Source organism: Neodiprion fabricii, chromosome 6, assembly GCF_021155785.1.
Source record: "Neodiprion fabricii isolate iyNeoFabr1 chromosome 6, iyNeoFabr1.1, whole genome shotgun sequence".
NCBI classification, from domain to species: Eukaryota; Metazoa; Arthropoda; class Insecta; order Hymenoptera; family Diprionidae; genus Neodiprion; species Neodiprion fabricii.
In genome coordinates, this window is record NC_060244.1 from 27,809,336 (window position 1) to 27,834,380 (window position 25,045).

The 25,045-nt window shown below is 42.0% G+C and overlaps 1 protein-coding gene across 2 annotated transcripts in view; it reads left to right on the forward strand.

Annotated features, from left to right (window-relative positions):
* Window positions 1-1,016: 1,016 nt before the first annotated feature.
* The window catches only part of LOC124184654, a 40,144-nt gene continuing 16,115 nt past the window's right edge, over window positions 1,017-25,045 (forward strand). The window contains exons 1-2 of one of the 2 annotated variants that reach the window (XM_046574606.1): window positions 7,471-7,568; window positions 23,014-23,070. In XM_046574606.1, the coding sequence (XP_046430562.1) occupies window positions 7,478-7,568; window positions 23,014-23,070 (148 nt within the window). In that variant the 5' untranslated portion in view covers window positions 7,471-7,477. Of the gene's footprint in view, window positions 1,298-7,470; window positions 7,569-23,013; window positions 23,071-25,045 lie in introns of those variants that run through there. The other variant, XM_046574607.1, reaches the window with a different exon arrangement.

A 25,045-nucleotide genomic window follows, 5' to 3' on the forward strand; every position in this document is an offset into this window, starting at 1 on the left:
AAATTTCGTGATGATGATCAGCCGAGGCTGGGGAGATGTGGCTTGTGCCAAAAACTCACGGTGACATTTAACACCGTGTGAAATACTCCGGGGATCCCACATGTTTCAATGTAGATTCGGAGTAGATAATCCTCGTATTTTGAACACAAAAATTTTTCTTCTTTCAACACTTCCTGCCAGTAATTGCTATACCGCATTTCCTTATCTGTTCACAGGATGCAAGGATATTCGATGTCGCAAATGCTGTTCACTATTCTGGTAATTGTGCAACGCCAACCCTTACGAGATATTTCAAATTTGGCAGGTATTCGTTTGAAGTTGAAGGAACATTGTGAAAATTGTATTTTATTGAGTTAGTAGCGTACATCAATTTTTCGTACTACAATATCGAACTGAGATTAATACTGGTAAACGAAAAGCCTCGTCTTCCTGTTCAGCGTCATCAGGGATTTTGAAAAACTGAGCCAAGCCTTGTTAGCTGAAACAAATACGTGACCGGTCAATGGACGCTCGAGCAGCGTGCAAAGTGTTGCGATAAAAGTCACCCGTGCGAATCGCTTTTCACCGCGTGCTACTGAAACAGCGAAATTCTTTCGAAACGTCGATGGCGTGTGTCATAGATGTTGCGAAAAAAAACCACATTTGAACAACTTTGACTCTGGTAACATTCGTATAGTGAGTCGCTAGTCGCAAAAGAATCGACGTCTTCCAATCATTCGTCGTTGCTAGCTCAGAAATTGCAACAATAAAAAAAGCTCGGAAGCCGGAAAAAAAATGTATCCGCCTGCCATTTTTGACAAGGTATCCTTATCGCCGTGGCGCCAAAATTAAACCAGTTCCACGCGTCCGGCTAGAAGTGCGCCGCTCGCTGTATCGAGTATCAAGTGAGGGAATTGCGCAGAGTCGAGAGCGCTTCTACGGCGAATGAGTGAGCGAGCGAGGGAGGGACGCCCCCTTCCCTCTTAGCGAGAAGAGGAGCTTTCCTGATTCCGAGCGTCGCTATAAAGCCGGTGAAAGCGGCCGGCGGCCCTCCAGACTCCCGTATAGCCTGACAGCGGTAGGAACTCTGTCGACTTTTAGAATCAGATTCACAGGCGGGCCAGTAGTCTTGAGTTTTGTCACTCTCCGCAGTTTGCCCGAAACCTAATTTCGTATCCGCGAAAATATCGCACGGTTATAACGAGTTCATCACCTGCCCACGTGACCATGACACCCAAGACCGCCTTCGCGATCATTACCGGACTCCTCGTGGCGACCCAAGTTCTCGGATATCCGCCGCAGGGTCGACTCATGCCAGGTACGTGCGAATCTGTTTACTAAACACAGCGTAAGGTGGTAAGAATATTAACCCAGTATGGGTATTTTGGGTAATTTTAATCGGCAGAAATGCTTCAACGGTGGCTCGAAACTTGAAGAGACTGAAGTCGAGACGTTGACGTAGCAAAGAATTGATGCAAAAATTATTATTTTCCGATTTTAGAATGACCTATTTCCGAGAAGTTAAGTTTGCCAATGGATCAGCTTGTTTTTACTTTTCATACGGCTTACTGGAACTCGGATAATGCGAATTTTGCGAAACAGAAGTGTTTCCTGTAAATACATCGCTACGTTAACGTTACTAATTTTGACCTCATAAATAATTCGAACCATTTACCCATCGTCTGCAGAGAAAAAAGTGCACCGACATTTGAAGATATGTTGTTTACAAAAATTTATCGAGGAATCAAGGTCGATTTTTATGTTTTTAACTGTGAAATTTACTTTCATATAGTTTGACGAGGTGTCTTTTTTGAAAACTATTCTGGCTAGTGAAACTTTTTTTTTTTATGAAGTTTCTAAGACATGGCTAAAAGCATATCAGTGCTAGCCCGATGTGTTTTGACCAATTTACGGGTTTCAATAAGAATTCAATCTCTTCATATCAAAGTGCCGAATACTTGCCCTACTTCTGATAATTAAATTTAAATTAAAGTCTAAATTTCTGATAATATTCACTCTATATTTATTGACATTTAAACTAAATTTGACAATTTTTTGGAGACGAAATAGTGAGTATAACCTAATGATACCGCCCGATAGGAACGTGTGTGAAAGAAGTGTAAACATTATAACTCAGAAAGCACTAAAGCGACCCTGCTCAAATGCTTACATAATCTTTATTATACTTATATATCGCGTGAATCAGGATAATCATGATTACTCTCGTGGTTTTTTTTTTTTTACAAGCCATACCAATGAACAAAATGCGAGGGCTTAAATTTTTTTTCGTAAAAAAAAACCATCCAAGCAATCGTGATTATCCTAGTAATAATAATGATCCTGTAAAAATTTGAGCAGAATAGGTTAAGTGCTTCTTGAGATATCAAGTCTACACATTTTTTTACATACGTTCCTATCGGGCAACATACCTATATTAGGTTCTATTTAGCATTTTGTCTCCATAAAGTGTAAAAAGTTAGTTTAAATGTCAATAAATATAATGCGAACATTATGAGAAATTTTATTTCAATGGCTTGTCTCAGAGAAATACCCTAAAAACCTTTAAAAAAACAGCTTTCACACTAGACGACCTCCTTAATCGTAACCAATCTAGCTTAAAAATAATGAACAACTCTTAAAATGTAATCAAATCAGTAAATTGAACAGATTATTGTTGTAAGCCGGTCTATTTCCTGTTACGTCTTCCTGCAGCTCTGGTGAATGTAAGTGAAGAGATTTAAATGCACGAGGTTGTAGCTCGCGTCGATTCACGTCCGTAACCCGCAGCGCCGTGATTATACGTATTTCCGCGGTTGTTGTTATTGTAATTGTCCGTAACTTAATAACAGCCATGCTCTTTCTACCTGCCAACAGTTACTCACATAGCCCCGCATCCCCGAGTCTCGCAACGTAGAGTATTAAAATGCACTTCCGTGTTCATAGATTGCAAAAGTAGACGTTAACGCCCGAAAGGGCGGTTGAAAAACTCCACTTTCCGCGGCAATCTCTTCAACGGCTGATCGCAGGATTTTCATCGCCGTTATACCGACGCGCTTGTCTCGCGAATTCGAGCGCTCGCTATCGCCGGCATTGCGAAATCGCGATTACTTTTTTATCCCGTCAAATTCCGCGGAAACTAAAAGGCATTTACGAAATCCACCGAAACCTTGACTCGGCTTTAATCACCTCAACGCGTGCTAGTTATTGGACTTGAAGTTTCTCTTGTGTAGTGGTGCAGCACACTGTTCAGCTAAACACGGTTCAACCGCGCAAAAGAGACACGGGTTATGCTATTGCCCGCAACGTGTTAAGTCACGTGCGACACGTGACTGCATCCTCTGCACGTGACTATCCTGCAGACTTGGAACTCGAGTCTGCGCCACTCCGCAGAACACACGTGCGTTTCTTCAGTGCCTCATAATGCTCATCGGACACGGATTCTCGTGTCATCTTGTTCCAAAAACATGTGCAGCGTTCCACTCTGCAGCGTTTTTCATGTCATAAATATTACACTTGGATCAAATCGGTCCAAAATTGATGCTGCGATTTGCAAAGTTCCTCTCCACCGCTGGCATCAACTTTTTCTTTTTTACCAAAACCATATGCTGCGGCAATCCATTCAAATTTGATCGATTTGAAATCGTGAATATCGAACACAATTTTTTCTCTCGTACTCCGAAGTGAGTTTCGATCGGATCGATTGGTCAGTTTCTTCTGCTTCTCCTGCTTGCCTGAGTATTCGCGCATTTATATATCAGTAATGAAAACTTGCGAACTGTTCGAAACGCCGATCGGTAAAAATGCTATCTCCACCTACGTCCATTGAAATGCAAAATATTCCGGTTGTCTAGATCGAAATGGGGACACGGTCAGAAATCGGTAAGCCCGTATAATATCTCGGCGGTTGGTTTAATGTTGTACGTGTACACATAGTCAGGATCTTTTGTGACAAAAATAACCAACACTCGACGCGTTAGTTCAGAGTGGTAGCGACTGGGTGGATAATTGTGTGACATTCAGTGGTTCGGTGAGTCCAAAATCGAGTATCATGTTTCTGTCAACGAAGACAATGATACTAACGAGGTCAAGAGTCGGGAGTCGGTCTCGAGAAAAATTTACCAGAGTGTAATATAAACATTGGGATGAAAAGAGTAAGAAAAAAAAACAAAAAAAAAAAAAAAATTAAGATGAGGTGACTATCAACCAATTCCGAAGTCGCACTTGAAGGTGTTTGCACGCTCGTTCCTCTCGCGTTGGCCTCGCTGCCAACGGTGTCTCTTTGCAACGCGTCTGCAAAACGTCGAGTAGATATTTAAACCGCGGAACCGCTCGGCGTTACCACTTGTCAAATTGAAATCAACGCCGTCCCGGACCTGGTATTAAATTCTATCGTCCTCAGAGCGCGATGCTTGGCCTTTGACACAAGGTGCCTTATTGTGAGCGATTTTCGTCCCTGGTGATCGGGGCCTCGGGCACTTCCTGAGTGCCGGTGGTTGGGGTCCATGGGGAATTGCGCCGTTCCGTGTACAGACTGTGAATGAAAACTCTGTATCGATACCCGCGGTCGGATTGACATTAATTAAGGTGTTTTACCCGCGTGCAGTTCCTGCAACCGCATAGAAAGTTGACGTTTAAATCAATAACTAGCATACGCGTGCGTTAGACGTAGGTGCTTTAATCTGTTAAATATCGTCGACTCTTACCGGCAGTAAAATGTAGGTATATGAGTTACGTTCTGTACTCGGGTGGATACGTTAAACGAGGGTAAGAGTCACGGGGAATTATTCATTGCTGGCCCCCGCGTATCGAGAGGCATACACATACGTAGGTCGATAAGCCGCGGTCTAATCGATACGAAGAATGTTAAATTAGACATTAGAAACGCGCACGCCCAGTTGTAATAAACTCTCCGGGTGAAACAAGTTTCATTGTCTCCTGGGATGCAGTCGAACTGGCTCCACAATTTCTTCAACATGCCTGTCGTTAATTGACTAACCGTTTTCTTTTTCCTTCTTACCTCTTATTTTGTAATGCCCTTTTCTCGCTGTTATAAATTCCATCTGAATGCATTTTTACACCCGTTTACGTGTAACTACCTGCACGCTCACATGCGTCCGCATTCAGGTTGTAAATTTTTTTTCTTCTCTCCCTCTTTTCAAATATGTAGGTATAGTATATGCGTATACGTATAGTAACGCGATTGAATTCCCTGTCAGCTATTTCCACCGTCAGATATACGTATACATCCTATGTATAACATAAATGCAACGCATGACTTTCGTTTGCTCAATCGATCCGATCTCGAACTATCGATCGATTCGCCGTACGTCAAGGAATAAAAAATTATTCCCAATGAATTTCGAACCTGATAGGTATTTCCTCCGCCCTGCAGCTCACGCACAGTGCCAGCGATTTATACTCGGGATCTAATCTCGGTTCTGAACCCGATCTAACGGTGCAGTGACAAATATATCCAAAGCGAATGCCCTTAGATGGGAAAGGCAATTATTCAGCTATCGGAGGAACATTAAACCTGCACCTCGATCTTTATAGAACTACGGTTAAAGCGCAAGGCTCGGTCACCTGTCGCAGATAAATCAATTGTTGTTTAACACCGCTCGAACCTCGATCGTTGCCATAAGAACCGCATTCCGTGACCACCGAACGCTACGCGTTTTATACCCGCACCTTCGAACTCCTGCGCACATAGCCACACAACGGCAATCCGTAATAATTACTCATTAGAATCGTGCCGCAATCAAACTATGCGCACACGTGCGATGCATTGAATGCCGGCTTTCCTCAATATCAATCCTCAACTTCGTTAAGGCCTACATTTCTTGCGCAATTTTTTATGCGTTACATATTTCATCAAGCTCAATTCATACTATTAGGATATTATTTTATCACCGTCTGCGATAGTTATTAGATTTGTTACGAAATTTCGGAAGAAATCGCACGCTTCTTTTTATGTATTTGTATTTGAAAAATCCTCTCTGCAATTTTTGATTTCCAAGGAATCATATCGGTTCTTATTTAAACCACGAATTCTGTCAATAACCAAAAAGAGCAATACCATGTTAGAATACCTTTTACGCGTGGCTCAGGATTACCTGCGGCACACTGACAGTCAGTCATTCGTGCATGTCGAATTCTGTCCATTTGATTTTCTATCAACGGTAAAAATGAATAATAATAGTCGATCATTATCGTCCGTGACAATTCTTGACGTCTCGTTGATGGAAAAAAGGAATCTGAATAATTCAATTCTCAATACGAGAATCGATAAAAAGTGGAACCATCGATTCAGGGGTCAGTTTCTTGTCGCCGTGCATAAATAAAATTCCGACAACGATTCGACAAAAACTTTTACACTCGATGCCCGAGTGCAAGAAACCAGACTTGCGTAACTCGAACGTAACGCCGAATATTCCGTAATCGGTTTTTGCAGAAAGGATCTCGTCCGCAAACACGCGACCTGCGGATACACGTGACGGCGCTCCCGCGTCGGAAAGCCGTCACGTGCAGCCGATGCAGTTGTAAATCTTACGCTATAATCCAGCAGCCTGCGTTCCTGGACCTGACCGCCACTCCGAGAGTATCGAATGCCCTCCTTAACAACCGTCGTCTGCTGCACGTGAACGCGGTGCATGCGACCTACGACGATCGGCCGACTGAGATTATGCGTTTTAAAAGTGCAGCGGTGATCGTTAATGCGATTGTTATTCCGTTGCAACCGGTGTATCGGGGTAACAACTTAATTGCACCTTGGATGCGCATTAGGTAAGCGTAATTAGCGACGTTGAGTATTCGAGAACTCATTAGAGATGTAAAGAATCGTGATCTTTTAACGTTTGCACGAATGTTCCACCTGACTTTTGGATTAATATCGCACGCGCAATTGCGGAGTGAATAGCCGGCGATTTGTAGAAACAATTAGCGTGGGAACGATGATTGAAATAATCGAGAGAAGAGGTTTCGAAAAGGTCATTCTCGAGATATCCACAACGAAATATCGAAGTCGGCAAACTCGATATAATCGAGGCTCGGAGGGTGAAACGCGAATTTCGCAATTGCGGGAAAACCCATGAGCTGCGAATTGCAAGGATCGAGGAGCGGGGAATTCGCTGAGCATTCTGGACTCAACGCCGTTTAAGATTAACAACTCGCGCCGCGAGTGCGACGATTTAAGGTGAATTTCAACAAACATAAACATCGACAGAGGAGCCGGATAGCTGCGAATGATCGCGTTAGACTCGGGGAAAGTAGTCGGCGAGCAGTTCGCCGGTTTGGACGCTGTTAATTGACGCTTGAGGTGAAACATAATGCGCGATAGGCGCCTGGCTACCTGCGCTGTAACAAAACCAACGCGTGCGAGGCGAATGAGATCGATAGCAACAACCAACGGAAGACCGAAGCTGCGGTGCAGTTTGTAATATCACCTGCGGATAGACGTTGGGCCCGTGCAATTGTGCGAGAGAAAGAGCCGATTGCACCAATGCAAATGAATCACCCCAGCCGAGCTTTGCGCATTATCCGAGACCCCGTTGATCTAGTCATCCTTGAACGAAAGGATCTGGACGAGTCACGTACGTATCCATATTCAACTGTGCGGTTTAATCGAGACAAAGAGTTGCGATATTTGCACTCGCGGTAACTTTAGCGAACATCTCGCTCGTGTTTCACGGAGGTTTCGAAACTAGGGGTGAAAATTTACAAAAATTTCAAGCACTTTGCGTGCAGTGGCCAAATTAGCGCACCTTCCGCACAAGGGATCGGCGATCCCGGGCAATTCCTCGCTTTGTTATAGCCTGTTTATTACATAGCGCCTCGAGCGTCGTTGTTTAAACCAACTACCAGTCTACGCAACTGGAGCACAAAAACGTTCAATAGTTAATTGCGAAACGCCAAATGAGTCGTTATTTTTACCTATTTACAGCTGTTAATATTTATTCCGAAATACTGCACTTTCAGTCTTCTTCGATATGCTTTATGCTGTTATAATTTATGCGGTCACAGAATTGGCATGACGTTTTGTTTGACTGTAATCGTACCCGTGCCTGCCTAAATATTGAACGAATTTTTACTCCGTGCTGTGAAGGAGAATCATAAAGTCACCTCGATTATAACGTTATTCGAATGGCATCGTAAAAATGTCACACGGGTCATAATTCTTTACGAAAATTAAACCGCATCGAGTATTCTCGAGAAACATGCCGAAACATAACCAACCGCGGTGTCTGTGATTATGACGCAATATTTTATCAAAAATCGTGGGTTTATTTTCAGGCAAAAATTCTATGCAACGGAGGTAGAAGAATACAAAGGCTTTGAATCTTTGAGCATAAAACGTTAGACCGACAGGTAAATTCCACCACTCAAACGACCGAGGACAATAAATATTTTCGAAACGACGTACCTGCGGCCTTAGGTTTTATAATCTGGCGCGTTACGTTCGCGCGTCGAGTTTTAGGAGCCGTTAAATGGGTTCGAGGTGGTGATAATTGCAGCCATTGCGAAACGCAACAGCCTGGATGACTGAAAGGAGTCAAAAATTTATTATCCTGCTCGCCGGCATTCCGCCGCGGCGCTATCACCATATATGAGATTATTATTACGGCGTATAAGAGGAATAAAACACAATGAGCCTCGGGTTAGCCGAGAAGCCGACGGGTTAAAGTTAAAGTTAAACAAGGTATGCCTAGAAAATATCCCCGCATCAACTGACTCACGCATTTGCAGATGTGTGCCATTCGAATGGCCATATAACGCGTGCTTGGCGGCTTGCAGCCGACTATTTATCGTCAGAAATACACTTCGGTCCACGTCCCTGATGCAGCTTAAGCGCGATCGTGCGAAGGACTTCTGTCGTTTAATGGAATTTTTATTCATTCATTCTCAACCTCAGATTTGATTGTACAGCGATTTAATTACCCTCGAGAATATTGCAACATCGCAAACATCGCGGAATTCTTAAGACCAGCCACCAATTTTGGTGGGGATAAAATACTTGAATTGTCGATCGTTAGAAGGATCGGAATATCGAATTTGTATAGACGCAAAGATCTTGTTCGTAAAGTTTAAAAATGTGGACGGTCCAAGAAGTGAAAATTGTAAATATAGAAAGTCGAAATACCGAATGAGAAAATTTAGAAAGGTTAAATCTGTGTACGATTCTGTATGATGGACATGAATTCTGGCGATTCTACAGTTCGGCGTTCTACGTTCTGACCTTTCTATTCCTTTACCAGTCCACACTTCTACTTTCAACATTTTTGAATTCTATACATCAAGTTTTCGCTTGCTCAAAAATTCGGTATCGTGGCCCTTCAATGGTTTGATCTTTTTATATTTTCACCCCCACCAGCGAATTTCACCTTGCAACGGCCGATTAAACCGATTCTCAACCTCCGTTCCATGAAATTTTTCGATTTTAAATTAACACGTGATTAGAAACTCATTTTGATACATTCCGGAATGAAATAAAACTTATTCATCAATGTGAAAAAAGACTCGTATGGTCTGAGATTCGTCTCGACCATTAATTTCATCGCGTGTTGGGCAAGCGCTAATCGCGTTCCGCTTCTGTATAATATGATATACAACAGCAGGATACGCTGGTAAATCCTGAAGTAGCGATCGATTACAAACAGCTGTCGTATCGAATGAGATGAGATTGCTAGAAGAAAAAAGCAGCACCAGAGAGAATACTTGGTGTGAATTTCCGTTCCGGTAATAAAAGCGACGTGTTAACTAACGCTTGTCGTTAGAACGAATTTAAGTGCAAAAGAACGTTAATGTTTTTTAATTACCACGTTGACCGTTGTGCAACAATATAATGATAATAATGATAGCAGCTTTTTCTATTTATGCAGTTATCTTGGCTGTAGGGACATGAATTATATTTACCTCATGTTTTATTCCACATCAAGTGTACACATTTTAAGCGAGCTGTGGACTGATTCTTTTTTCTCTCTTCTCTCTAATTTCATCAACTAGTTTGTTAAAATTTGTAGAATTTCTCCAGGATTTTTCCGCGTCCCGAGCAATTGCGATATTCATTTATATGAAGAATTTAACGTTTCATTACACGGGTTATAGCGATGTGGATTAAAAACCACGTTACATATCGGCTGGGAACACCTGTTGATTGAATATCCAACCTGACGTGTATACATTTGACATGATCACGTTATTTCAGAGAGATATTCGTTACAAGTGAAACTCGATATGCCGACCGCCCCGCTGCTGCTGCTGCTGCTGCATTTGCGCAATCAAATAATAGACAAAGGTAGACAATACAGTGCGAGTATGTATGTATGCCTATATTTCGTGCCATATAGGCACGGATACGTGTAACGAAAAATAATTGCTGTATACGCGGTTTTTAATGAGTGGCCAGTCGCTTTTGCCGTGTGTAGGTATATAAATATCGTTCTTGTAACGTATCGTGGTACCTGCATATAAGCTGAATTATAGACGAAAAACCTTCACCTAATATTCACCGAAATAATTTCGAGACACGAGTGTTGGTTTAAAAGGTATCAGGGGATAGAGAAAAGAAGAAAAAAAATAAAAAGAAATGAATAAAAATAAAAAAATCTAACGATCGGAAAAAAAAAGTGATAATTATTTTGTTAACTCGTGCATAAAACCGTGAACGATTTTTTTATCAATCGTTTCTTGATCAAACATAGGACGTGTACGAAACGGTGTAACATGTAAGGCCGGTCCTTTCCTCGCCTGGAATTGAAAAATAAAAACAGTGTAAATGATTAACTTGTTACACGTCAAGTCGATAATTGCAACGAAACTATTATTTCAAACTTTCATTATTCGACAACCACTCACGCTGCAAAAAATTCCCGTGGCAACCTGGGAACCGCGGCTATCAGAGATTTCAGTAATCGAGACCCTGACAAGAAAAGTTATGAATAAAAATTCCCATCTCAAACCGCAATTTGAATCTACCCGTTTATATCAAGCCTCCACGTCCATAATTCTAGGCTTCCGAACGATAAATATTGCACCTTTGTAAAATGGGCTCAGGCCTCTTCTTCGTTTTCTCAATCTTGGTTCTCAGAGCCGGGGAAAGTAAACGCCTGCTTCTGCCAAGTAATCGTTCCGCGGTGTGTGCAATTTTCAATTTCAGACAACAAAAAAAACCTGTCCCGCAAAACAAATCGATCCGATCCAGCAGTTTACATGCATAAATAAATATTTCACATTTTCATACCGTGCATTATATTTCTATCTTGTGATTTACGAAACATTCCGAAACTGTAACGAAAAATTCTACATTCCGGATCAAGTGCAGGAGGTATTCGAAATCACTTGTTCAGCCCTAACCGCAACCGAACACCTCGTGTTATATTATACATTACACCTCTATGACACGCGTATATATTTCAAAATGGTCAATTACCCGCGTATTAGCATACCGCGACACAACGTCAAGTACTTTGCATAATAGCATAAGGCACCGCGGCGTTCTTGTACATTAGTTTTCAAACTATACATGCAGTGTATTACAACGTCAATGCGCCTCGTGTCGAGATCAGCCGAGGTGAATAGGCTCGACGACCTAATATACGTCTTCTGGATTATTAATAAGCATACTTTTACAATTTTACAGTATTCGAGTTACACTTTTTCAGGATTCAAATCTTTCACCGTTCGTCACGATTTTTTTAGCTGCACGAAGATAATAAAAGAGCAGATTTTACCGAATACTGTAGAAAACGAGGGACACGTCAGGTTTTTTGGTAAATGTACTCCGTAAAATGCGGAGTTTACTATAAAAACAGTATGCGGAGTAAGAAACCGCTGAATTTTTAGTAAAAAAAATAAAGTTGTCCCTCTTTTCCAGCGGTTTTGAGTGAATTCCGCTCTTTGATTTCTAAATTTCTAAAAAATCAATTTTTAGTCGATACTTTATTCGTATAATTACATTCATGTGTTGTTAATTCTTCCTGGGACATTTTCCCTGGCTTCCCTGATCCTGCAAGTGTCACAGGATATTACAGCGTCACGCGTGCCTGGATCTGAATGGAAATATTATGCAGAGTATATCGACACCCACGTCCATTCTGCCAACTTTCCGAGGCTTGTAACAGGCGCTAAGTTACGTAGCGTCACGCTAGGTTGACTCGCGACACGTTAACTCCTCCCTTCGTCTAAGTTAACGCCGGGGAATGGTCACTTACACCCGTCTCGAGACACACGTGCGGTCAGTCAATTTGCATGGAAATATCAGCGGAGTCAGGCTGATCGGTGCAAGATCAAGGGAACCCGGTTTTCTCGAGCCGCACGTGACACGCGTGCGGCCGTCACGTGGTTCAAGAAATTTGCGGGAAAAACCCTGAAACGCTTTGCTCAAAATTATCCCTCGTGAAATTTCGAGCGCGAAAAATTAAATTATCTAGGTATTTGTTATTAATTACCGGTTTGCCAATCGAATCGATTATAGCTGTACAGCGATTTTCTCACGGTGACATCGATTTCGCGTCACGTGGGTAAATAATGCTTCAATTTATAAACGAGTCACCTTGACGATATTGCAAATGGTGCGATTGATCTGACAATGAATAAAGAGAGAGAGAGAGAGAGAGAGAGAGAGAGACAGAGATACTTGATTCGTGGGACAAGCTGCAGGTATTATTGGATCCGATATATACTTATACAGCAAAATCTCTCCGCGAGAATCGCGTTGATCAATTAAATCGGCAGACTCCGCGTCTCAGGCAGCATCGATGCAGCGTCGAGTGTTATTATACCGTTGCACGATCGCTGTAAAGAGGCACGCATGCCTGCAGACGCAAATCACTAATTATTCTTTGTGCCAATTCGCAGTATAGGCTATCCTATCCGTCTTTGAAAGACACTTAACGCAGAGAAAGGTCATGTGGCTTCGATTCTCACTGAATTGCAATGACACGTTCTACAATCGGATTGGCATTATTTGATCAGCGCAAAAAGGCGCAGGATTGTATCGCAATCGTTCTGCAAACTCGCCATCTTCAATTTCGAATGATTTAAAGCGACTTTGAGGGACTTTACGGGCTTTGAACGTAACCATTAAACAATTGGCAATAAATTTTGAAGCAATCTCAAGGCCGAACGAAGTTGTGGAAATTACTCGGATGGCTGAGTCGCGATAATTCTTAATAAGCATCTTCGTTTGCGCGACTAGACAATGTAATAAATGTCACGGGAACCTGGCCTATTCTGACTCTATGTAGACTCAAGGACTACCACCATCCTTCAAGGATCCGTCGGCGTACTGCACCACTCTCTGCGTGTCTCCTGCATTGATAAGAGAAGGTAAATGAACGCGAATATAGATATGATAGATTTTAAAAGTAGAAAATAGAAAATCCGGTAATTCACCTGCAATGTTTAAATATCCAATTGCCGATATCAGATCCGAGATGTTGAGTAATACTGAAACATTGGCAGAAGGAGATCGGCAATGATGCGTTAAGTCTATAGGTCAATAATTTGCTTCGATTGAATGATCGAGAAAATCATTGCGTATTCTGCAATACAACCGTCAGTCTGAATCCTCGGAATTGCCGTGATTACAAAAATATTTGTAACAAGTTACCGTTACATGCGATAAATCCATAAATTATTTCACTTGCATAAGATTCAATTTCAGTGAAATTTTCCCCAACGAAAGGCAAGAAATTATTCGACAAGTTTGACGACCTGGATAACTTCAGGTCACATTAAGGGGCGCGGTTTACGTTTCTCCGTTAAACCCGCGGGCATCGACGATGCCAACGATACGTGTATAAGCCAATGCGGTTCGCTTTGTACGAAAGGCGGTAAAAGTAAGTCAGACGTTGATAATTTTCGCAACGAACGTGAGGAAACGTGAGGATAACGAGGAGGTCAAATCAAAGAGGAAACTAACGCGTTCGACGTAGGCCTCGAAAATTGGCGTGACTTGTAAAAATTCGTGAATTTCGAATCCGCCCGTCCAGCAGGCGATTCGTGAGGTTGTTACATTGTGTTATATTGTTGTATGAGCGAGGCATGAACGCGTTCAAGCGCTTTGTTATGTTCGGCTGAAAAACCGAGGTAATTAAGAGGACGGAATTGCGCCAGAGGTGGGAATAATTAAGAAGCGGAGTGCAATATAACGGGTATAATCATTGCCACACGTAATACAGTACGTTTCTACGTAATCGAATTACCTTGGACGTTGCCAAACTAAGGTATATATTATAACGCCGGCTGAGGTTGTGCTACGCCTAATTATTATTCACCAGGAATAGCCGACTAAATAGTGTGCGCATATTTATACGGAGGATAAAAGCAGAAATAAACAAGGGAATGATTGAAGTGAACGTGCGCACTGTGAGGAAAAAAGAAAAAAAAAAAAAAAAACCACCTCAAATATTTCATTGTTAGACGTACAATAACGATAATTTTTGTTATGAATACAATCGAAGTTACAATCGATCTCACTATAACCCTATATGTATGTATATATATTGTAGCAATATTGGCTGTAAAATATTTTATATACCTATTGACCGTAAATTTTTTCACCTCGCCGCAGGTATAATAGCTGCGCTTGAAAAACATTTTAGAGGATGATTGCTCCGACTACGTAAACGCGTTAAATTGTCCAAAGTTGGAGCGATTGCAGGCCTGACGTAAATTCTAGACGTGTACAGGTGCATAAGAAGTATGATTTATTGTATTGAACACCGCGTTCATAGGCAGAGAATAAGAAACGTTTCGAGATAATGACAACGACGCGAAACGTTGGACAGCCACTTATTTTCCGCCTCATGAAACGCCGACGTTTTTGGAATTCGTTACGATGTATGCGCGGCCTGTAACATACATGTGCGATTAAAACCGCGTATAAACTGTACGCGATATTTGACGTTTCACAAATTTATAGACAGTATAACATCGACCGCGTTCGGCGGCGAACCTGCAAACGTACTTTGGTCAAATTTCACATCGATTTCTCGATCGCGGAGATCGGCGACGCGATTTAACTTCGATGTGCAATTCGCAATAGCCGGGTTTTCTCTTTGTCGAGTCATTAGATCGCGTCGCCTTGTGAAATGTCGTCGGGTTCCGTGCGCTCGTACTGCCGAAAAAACACGATGATGGAGGAAAATATGTAAAAACTGTAAAGCGAACTCGATGATTTTTAGGCAGAGAATTAAAACCGTTTAAAATTACACTTCGATACGGCTCTTCGCCTCCCGGATCGAGCAGTGTAATAATTAGGGCCCGAATAAATATTTATTCGATATTACAAGCATGCGCAAATGATACAGGTTTAAAAAACTAAGATAGATATCGAAAAAAATGGGAACCGCTTTTACTGGCTCCAAACATCTTACTTTACGTGGAAAACCAAATATGGAATGAAAATTATTTAAACGGTAATGATTATACAGACTTTCGCTTACTCGTTAGAAGGAGGAAAAAATCAGGCAGGGATCTGAGGAAAACGAGGTATAAAATTAGGGAGTTCGAATACTGAGAAACCGCGGTTTTATTCGTCATGAGAGTACTTATTACACCTGTTCGGAAAGCCGAGATCGATGTTGCTCAAACCTTGCGGAACACCTTTGAAGTTTGACAAATAATTGGATCGAATCGAACGGGTTCGTGAAACGTTGACATTTTCACGTGGCGCAATGTTGTATTATACACACATACATATATATATACTATACGTTGATATAAGCGTGACGCTTGGAAATGAGAGTTCTCTGTGTTTCGATTTGTCGTCAATTATAGATGGGATAAAAAAACGAAGTCACTGATCCATTGACTATAAATCGCCTTAAAAAAAAAATGAATAAATAAAAATGGCAAATTTTCTCAGCGCATCTTTTGAGGTCCACGCATTTCTTTCACCATTGATACCGGCAAATTTCCGTCGATAGGAATTACACAGATTTCTGTACCGCAGTTACTTTCATTTAATTCCATTACACCGCGCATAATTCAACAATTTGAGGCATTATTATATCGATTTGCACAAGCTGATTATATGAGGTTGCGGCTCACGTGTGCAGCGCTCAGACCGAGCGCGTAGGTCCGATTTCGCAACTATTTCCCAAGTGACCGGGGGCATTGCGGTATGAAATGTACGCGGCCGGCTAATCTTGTCAAGAAATCTTTCCGCGAAACATGCGTTTAGGCTGTAGTTAGACAGTGGCTGTTCCGCGCCTACGCCGCGATTATGTATCCAATTCGTTTTTTCCTTCGCCAAAACTTTCACGGTAGGTAATTAGAGAGCGCTTCTTCGTCGGGCCACTAATTTATAATATATATCCTATCGCAGGATAATAATTTTAGCGGGTACTTGCGATGGCCGCTGAGCTAGAAATACTCGATGCATCGATTAATCGAGTCGAAACAAATAATCGAACACAACTCGATGCAACGGGTAAAAATTAATCGATTGATCGATTGTTTCGTATTTTTTTGAAACGGTGCGTATGAAACCAAAATTTCATAAATTTCAGTACGTAGTCTTGATAGTGGAAAAGTTTTTTGATACTTCGTAGTTTCATAAAAAATATTTTTCAATTCGAGGTGAAAATATTCATTAATCTTTCACTTGTTGTATCAAATGGATACTCAGTAAGACGATGATAATAATTGATACTTTGATCATATAAATTTATATTGTATCGTATCGTTCGTGAGAGTAAAAAACAAAAAATGATTGTAAGGAAAAATAGTCGAGTCGATCGATTTTGAAATCGCGTTTGAAAAATAATCACTCATACCCGATGAATCGGGAAAAATGCTTTTTTTTCATTCTTCTATTTTTCCGCAAAAGCGAAGAATTATTCCGTGCGTGGTAAGACAATGCGCGTTTTCTCACGTGACGGGAAATTGCAGCCGCGCCTTTTATCGCGTGCTGATTTGTTGCTACTGCCGTGTAACGGACGTCTCGAAGTTGTCAAGGCGTCGTCGACGGTTGTCCCTGACATCGCTAGTCACAGTCCGTGTCCTCCGACGCTTGAAATAACATACATGAACATTTACGTAGTCGAGAGTTAATCCGCGGAGGTTCGAAAAGAACGAGAGAAACAGAGAGAGAGGGGGAGAAGAGAAGAGAAAAAAAGTCTTTCCGCTTCCGGTGCGGATTCATCGATGCGGATATTCACGCTGCGTTGCGTTCTAATCCTCTATATTATTCAAAAGAGGACGATAACCCGATGCGGAAGATTTCGTAACACCTCGTCGTCGGATTCTCGACTTCTCAAATCGAAACATATCGCATATGTAAGGTTATACATGTATAGCTTCGCTGTAACGCGCCTTGATTTAACAACTCCTGCAGCTGCCACCTGTTGCGATTATAATTCAAACGTTTTCTTGTGAAAGATATTTAATTGAATCAATCGAGCGAAATAGAGTGCCGATTTCGAATTTCGACACTCCTGATTCATCGAAACTTTGCCTTACTGTTCAGACTCGGTGACAGATTCCGACACCTCAAGTCCAGCCTCTCAGCTTCAACAACATTCCACTTGAAATAAAACGCGGCCAATTTTCTTCCTACGGTAGAATTTCGACAGGATAGAAGGATTTTACGGGGTAGAAAGTCGTGCGCTTCCAAATTTTCATCCAATTCTACAACGACTCCTCATAATTTCACGTACTGTTCAACGATTATCTCGGTTGCGGTATCTTTTCACCGCATCGTTTCAACGAAAAATTCGAGTACAACGAACGAATAAAATATACCAAGTAAAAATCAACCACTGTGAAAATCTCAAAGCATACGTAATGCTGTTAACTTGACTGAGCTGCGATACAAAAGCGACGGCTGGCTGATAAGAAGAGTCCTAATCACCGCCAATAATCGACTCGCGGATTACACAGAGAATCTTGTAACCTCGTGTAATGATGTCGTACTTACTCTGCAGAAATATACGCGTCAGTTTCAGTTTCAGCTTCGGTTTCCGAGCAGCGATTCTCTCGCCGATGCCTATCGAACGACGGTGACGATCCCGGCTTGTTTAGCGGTCGAATCTCGCGGCCGATCTTCGCACGCTAGACTCTCAGATCTCGGATAAGGCTCGCCTGCATCCGCGTTTTGTACGAGATAATGCAGACGTAAGATCTGAGCAGGTTACGCGGCGTCGAGCCGGCGTTACGATAACGGAAGGTTCGGTTTTGCCTCCGTAGGTGAGACGGACAAACGAGGCTGTAAAGGTATTACCTTCTCCTCAGCGAACCTGTCCAGCTGCTTCGGTAGTTTTCCGATTTCCGCGTTTCTTACGCATCTTGACCACCGCAATTTCCAAATTCAAACCGAGTCTCGAACGGTTACGCGATCGCAGGTCTATAATTTTATTCAAAAGTACCCCGATCCGAACTCCAGGTATCCAGGTATCCTTTTACGGGAGACTCGAGTCGGTCACTTCACTCGATGCGAGGCAGTAGAGAACCTTTTTTTCGTCAATGCTTCCTCTCTGACAGATCGGCCAGATCAGCTGATGGATTGAATTGCGGAATTCGATCAGGTTTTTAGCCGATCTTAAGCTGACGTTTCCTGAACCTTTACAACACGAACGTGAGTGAGCGAAGCTTCCCAGGATTAGAATGAGAGAGATTTGTGACGAATGGAAAGCTTGCGCGGTATGACGGAGAGTGATATTAAATTTTGTCACACGGAGACATTTTTGGCGCTGATACAATCGGCTTGCGCAATAATAACGCTTGAACTTGGCTTCTGCATTCATCGTCGGCCACTTTCTCTGCAGTTACATATTTCTCACTTCCTCGGCTTTTCGTAGTAGGCGGCGATTATAAAGCTCTTTCGCAACTTTCGGCGAACATTCTTCCTTCCGTTGACGTCGGTTGGTGTTATAATAACTTTAGAAAACCGATAGAAGTCGAGGCGCCTCTTTTTATTCTTCGCATTCGTCTTATACGATCTTCTTCCGCGTGAATAATTACTTTCGCATAAAATTAACGGTGAAAATTTTCTATCCTATTATGAAATCAACGTTGGATAATGACTCGGCCGCGCGGCGTAGCTTCTACAAGGAATAGTTAATTCTAATCCTGTCGCTTTTAAGGGACAGACGCCGCGGCCATATAAGTATTTACAACTTACACGTTGACCCATTTCAAAATCTTCCAACCCAAAGTATTTATATAAAGTCAATTTTTAAACGTCAATTCATGGAAATCTCTCTTCTACCTACCTATATACCTCGATAACTGTTTTCTCGCTGGTTTCTGGTCCGTTGAATAAGAGCGATTAGCAGCCCTTCGAGCAACTAGAAGTCCTCAATCGTCTGCAAGAGTTGGGCAAGATCTGAGTCGCGCTTTCCATTTAATATCGCTTCTCCGCGCGGTTGAAACCGCGAAGCGTGGTTCGATTTCAATTCCGCAACGACTCTCATCTAACGTGGTGTACTTAATAATCCGATGTCGCGTCTTTTTTCCATAAATTAACATCCGTTCGACCGATCATCGAACTTATTATCGCAACTTATTTTCATCGGTCAGCTTCGACAAGGTTCTGCAACGCGATCGCTGCATCGGCGCTTCTCCTTTCACCTCGTATTGTGAATCGGCCGATAATTTTCCTCGAAACGATTTCTCGATCGCAGGGATCGCGTGAGATCCACTGCTCTGGGAAATCGCACTCTCCGGTTACAAGGTGTACACAAAGGATTACGCCGGCATTATCCGCGCAACTTGCCGCGAGGTGTGCAATTCTACGGAGAAGAATATGATTGGCTGTAAAAATGTGGAAATGCAGAAGCGTCTTCTATCCTCTTCGCGATTTTTTCCCAGCTTCTGATCCATCCAGTGTTTCATCCATCGCGCACATGTTTATTTACCCGGCAGATCGTGGCTATGATTCTGCAGGTGTATATATGTACAATAATTACTTCAATTACACGCCGCGCGCTGAGCGATGATGTTGGCAGAATCCGAGTTTCACTTTGATTCGAAATAGCTGGAGATATATTTCACGTCATTCTAGACACGAGAAAACTGCTCGAATGACTCCGTTGAACTCGATGATACATCTCTCCTCGCCTGCACACTGTCCGGCTCAACATATTTTTCATTCCAAAGTCGGACGGATAATTAGTCGAGACGGGCTTGCGTGTTTTTTGTATATATGAGAGAGTAATTTGTGCGACGGAGTTTCAGTTCCGAATTCGTAAAGTTCCGAAAGCGCGTAATTCCGAATCGTTTGGTACCGAAGCTTGAGTAAAGCAATCAAACTTTTACGAAGCAACAAAGTTTCGGATGGTCGGAAGCCCGACGGCTCAGAGTTCCGAAAATTCAGGTTACGATAAAGAAAAGTACCAAAAGCGCAAATTCCGAAAAATAATTTTGATGGAATAAAATATGCCGATCACTCGGAATTTCGATGATTCAGATTTATTAATTTCTCATTTTCGCACTTTCGGAACTTTGACTTGTCGGACGTTTCGTAAAAGTTTCATTTCTTTACTTTAAGTTTAGTTAAGTAAGTCACGACCAAAAAATTCGGAATTTGGTACTATCGGAACTTTTCAAATTCGGAATACGTGACAATGTTATTATACGGTTGAACTTAGACATCGTGGATCAATCATATCGAGGAAAGACTGCAGTCGGAGTTTTGAAGTAATGTCTGCACTTCCTCAAACCCACTTTTGAAGTCACTGCATCGTACGCCGATTGGGTATGCGTGCAGGTTGCTGTTGAATGTCGAGAGAACGACGACAGGTCTCACCTTCCTTAACCATAAATCAATGCAGATTGTGCGAGCGGTACAAGGCGTGTCAAAATTAGCATCTCTTACACTCCGTTTAAGGGAAAAACCAATCCGTATTGTAATTTTTTTAAATACCCAGTCGAACAGCAATCACAGACAAAAAAGAAATTCCGATCAAAGCCAACACCGACGTTGGAAGTCTGTAGAAATGTTTGAAATACCATCGCAGGAAATCTATGGAAACTGGAAAATAATTCGAAAAAAATCGAAAATCCATTTCATTCAGGTGCCGACCGATCGAAGTTGGAAAAAATCAGTGGCATTGCAATTATGGAAAGTAGAAAATCCAATTTACCAAACCTCGAGTCACTGATATTCTTTATTACATTACGAAAATTGAACCTTTCATTAGTACAGCTATGAGCGAAAAAAAATCTGGTGATCTAGATCGAACCTCATCTGTTCAAAGGCCTCGATCTTGATTTATTCATTTCTATTTCCTTTTTTAAGCATCTGATCAATTTATGGTCTCTGAGAAATGCGTCCAAGATTAGTGCATGTTAAAATATAAGACACAGCTTCCGTTACATATAAATATAATATCCTCGTCTTACCGTTCCGAATTTAGCATGATGGTACAGATTGAGTCTGAGTTTTAATGTAACAGTATTGGTAAAAAAAAAAAAAACATCGGTCCGTCGGCGATGATTTGCATCATTGCAATATCCTGTAATGCACGATCATGTTCGTGTTGAAGAGATTCTGTCTACAGGGTTCATAACACGTTTGCCCGAGTTCATTAGCACAATCCTTGGTCCTGGTAAACGGTTTCGAAATACACGATTATTCGTAAGAACAAGGATGAAAATACATATTCATATTTCATGGTGCGGATTTTATTCGTAATTTTGAAACGAACAATAGTAGGTTACGTGTGTTGGAAATCGAAGAAGAGATTCATCGATGTCTCAATACTGACTTTTTTAGATTTTGCGCCTAGTAACTTTTGCAGTGATTACATATACTTTTCACAACATGAGATATATCCTGGGTATTTGAAATTGATTACCCCCTTAAGATCTGCGCGGGTGAGTGATAATTTCTACGTTCAAACGACGAATTAGCGCCACTTTTGTAGTATAACATCGCAGTGTAACGCAGGCTGTAAAATGTACGATCCGCCTAATTACAACGAGCGTCAATTTGGTTCGTCTTGCTTTCTAGTACAGGTATAATCGTTACAATACAATTGTACGTGATCGTTAAGCAAATCCCATCAACTAGTGTGACCGTAGCTGATTCCCGCATTCGCGCGTGTCTAATAACCACGTATTGTGGAATGGCCTGCAATTGAATACCGCGCGTATGTCTGCGCTCTGCGAATTTCACAGCGATGTAATTTCGAGCGTCTAAACTGTTCGGGACTTGGACACAGTCGATATTTCTAATTCTATTTCCCAACATTCCAGCTCTCCTTCGTCTCCGTCATCTCCTTTGAAATACCTCCGCCATTGCGCAAAGGCCTTTCTGCACAGCCGATGGGTGCAGCATATGCAAAGCGGTGAATTGTCGCGTTTCTGTTGCAATTTCAAGAAGAAGATGAACTGACGCGATTGTCGAGCCGCGATTCTCGCCACTCCGCATTGTTCGTAGACCGTTGCTGGACGCCTGCGAAGCAAGACAACAAGTTGCGAAGGCTCGAATGAATGAACGAATGAACGTGAAATGAATGCCCGCAAACGACCGGAGACGTGAATGGCGATTGTCGGTGCAGCCAGTCGCCAGATGATATCCTAGAACAGAAATAATTATCCTAAATCATATTCGCACGATTCCTGCCGAGAGTTTCGAACCGAGCTGCGCGTTCTTATCTCGCATTAAAATCTCCAGACAAACAGTACGCAGGCTGGATACGTGCGGAGTACGAATTGGGAAAAATATGAAACGCTGCCGGAGGCCGGCTGCTTATGCCAACAGCCCGAAGGCGAAGATTGAATCTCGCTATAAATCTGACAGAAATTGCTTTTGTAAACTGGACGCGTATGGCGTCCCTCAAACCCGTGAATTCAGAAGAGAAAGGTCTCTGAATGTGTTTACTACTGTTTTAAAGAAGAAAAAAAGAAAAATTCAATGAACATGTGTTTGCGACAGGTTTACCTGTTCCATTTATCAGAGAAATAAAAACTGAACTATGACGGGTGTTTTAATATTTTTGTAAAAATTCAAATTTACCGATTACTCAAATATGTACCCACTTCGATTGGTTTTTTATACAGTTTTTTTTTTTGTTTCTTCTGTTACAGGTAAGATTTGGATTCGGGAATCATCGACGGATGAATCGAATATGCAGATTGCAGAGCGTAATATGCATTGAATCACCTTATGCGCGGTTGCACGGCTGCGTGATAATCATGCAAATCAAGGGTCACGGTATTGTGCAGATTATAAAAGCACGCAGAACACAAACATCGCTATTCGTCTCGGCACTTGAGAGCTAAAGTGTAAAATTTACATTCAACGTGTATCAGAGTCGGAGGCTCCTCATTAACCGCTGACTTCTGATCCTTGTCTCCCTGTCTCACTCTCTTTTTCTCTTGTTCTTCTCATTCTGCATTTTTTAAGACCCGGGAACAACGTGCATTTGTGAGTCGGTATATTATATTTTCACCATCGGTTTCGCTATTAACGGAGTGACGCAACGCGAGTTCGAAAATCGAGTGATGATTTTCTTTTTTCGTTAATCAAACTTGACGAAAAACAAGAAATACACACGTTGACTGAAATTTTTATCGGCGAACTTGTCGACGTCGTCTCCCAGGCAGTTTGGTCCGCTATTAATTCAGCCTCCGTATATCCGCTTCACGTTCTCTCTTGTGTTACAGAGGTATATGTATATAATCCCTCCACACATCAGGCCTATGTAATTAATTCAGACGTAAATGCGTGCTGCACGTAGATGTCCGACCGGCTCTTATTACCCCCATTAGTTGAGCATCTGTGTAATGTTGATACAATTTAATCACGCGTGGTGCATGAATTAACGACCCTCTTGCAGACTATTACGCGAGAAACTCGCCGCTCTTTGATCATTTACTCGATCGTTGATCTCAACGATCGATCGTAGGAATTCGTTCTAATCCGTTTGCCAAACACATTTGCGATACAATACTTTTTGGACAAAACGCTGCTGAGCTAAATTTGGAGAGTAAAATTTCCCATCAATTACGGTTCTCTTTGGGCATCGTGAAAATATTTTTCAACCTCTTCATGATTCTGAGGGTTTTCATTTCGATCGAGCCGAGAGGTCGAGAGGTCGACGCGTTAATCAGAGTTCAACAAATCCGTAAAGGTCGAGGAGTCTCGCCTTATCGTTAGAAAGTGCAATCTCAGCGCACGCCTCGTTTTAATTAGTATTCAAATGAGAACGAGCCGGGTTGATGAATATAATAGGCGCATTTCTGCATAACAGAATAATACGGAAGTGCATCGGCTGCTGGTACTTGCAGAGTATAAAATAGCATGTAACGTGTTGTAATTATATCGAGAGCCGCGTGGTTTAGGGGAAAATATGCGACTAAGGAGTCGAGATATCTCAATTTCAACTTCGTGATAAGTACAAATCAAGTGCAGATTTCATATTCAATCTCATGTAAATTTCGCAATTCGTTGGGCCAATTAATCGACCCGGTATTTCGCGAGTGTAAAATAATAATATCAGTTTGCAACACGACTGCGTCGATCATTTCCGCTGCGAGTGAACTGCATCGGTACACGCCTCGTGTACATAATATACGAGAGTTAACGTCAATCCGGCAAAACTACGTGAAAGTTAATTGTAAATAGAATCAGAAACGACCCCGTTGCAAGCGGCGCTAATCCGATCAGCCGCTCATTATTCAAATGGAAGTTCTCCGTCTGCGGAGTATGATTGAACAGCTGCGGAGATTCTGGGCGAAATTACACGAGTTACTCGAAATGTCGATCATTCCGATTTATCGTTACTCGCGCCTAATCGATGCTTCATATTAGAATTTACGGTGCACCAAGCGGCGATGATCCGAATGATTACTCTTTCAAATACGATCACTGGAGGTTGGATCGATGCAATTTTTGCACTGAACCGATCTTGGCTGGATCGAAAATGCTTGATATGATAATTGGATTCGGTTTTAATGCATTCCGGCTAGACCGAGGCTGATATTATACGCACAGATGTCCGTGAATCCGATATTATAACGCTTTTTCACTCGTCTGCGTCAATTATCGCTGACAAAACTACCTATCCTATAATCGTAAAATTTGTTATTTAGATATTTGGGTACCTACTCAGAGCGG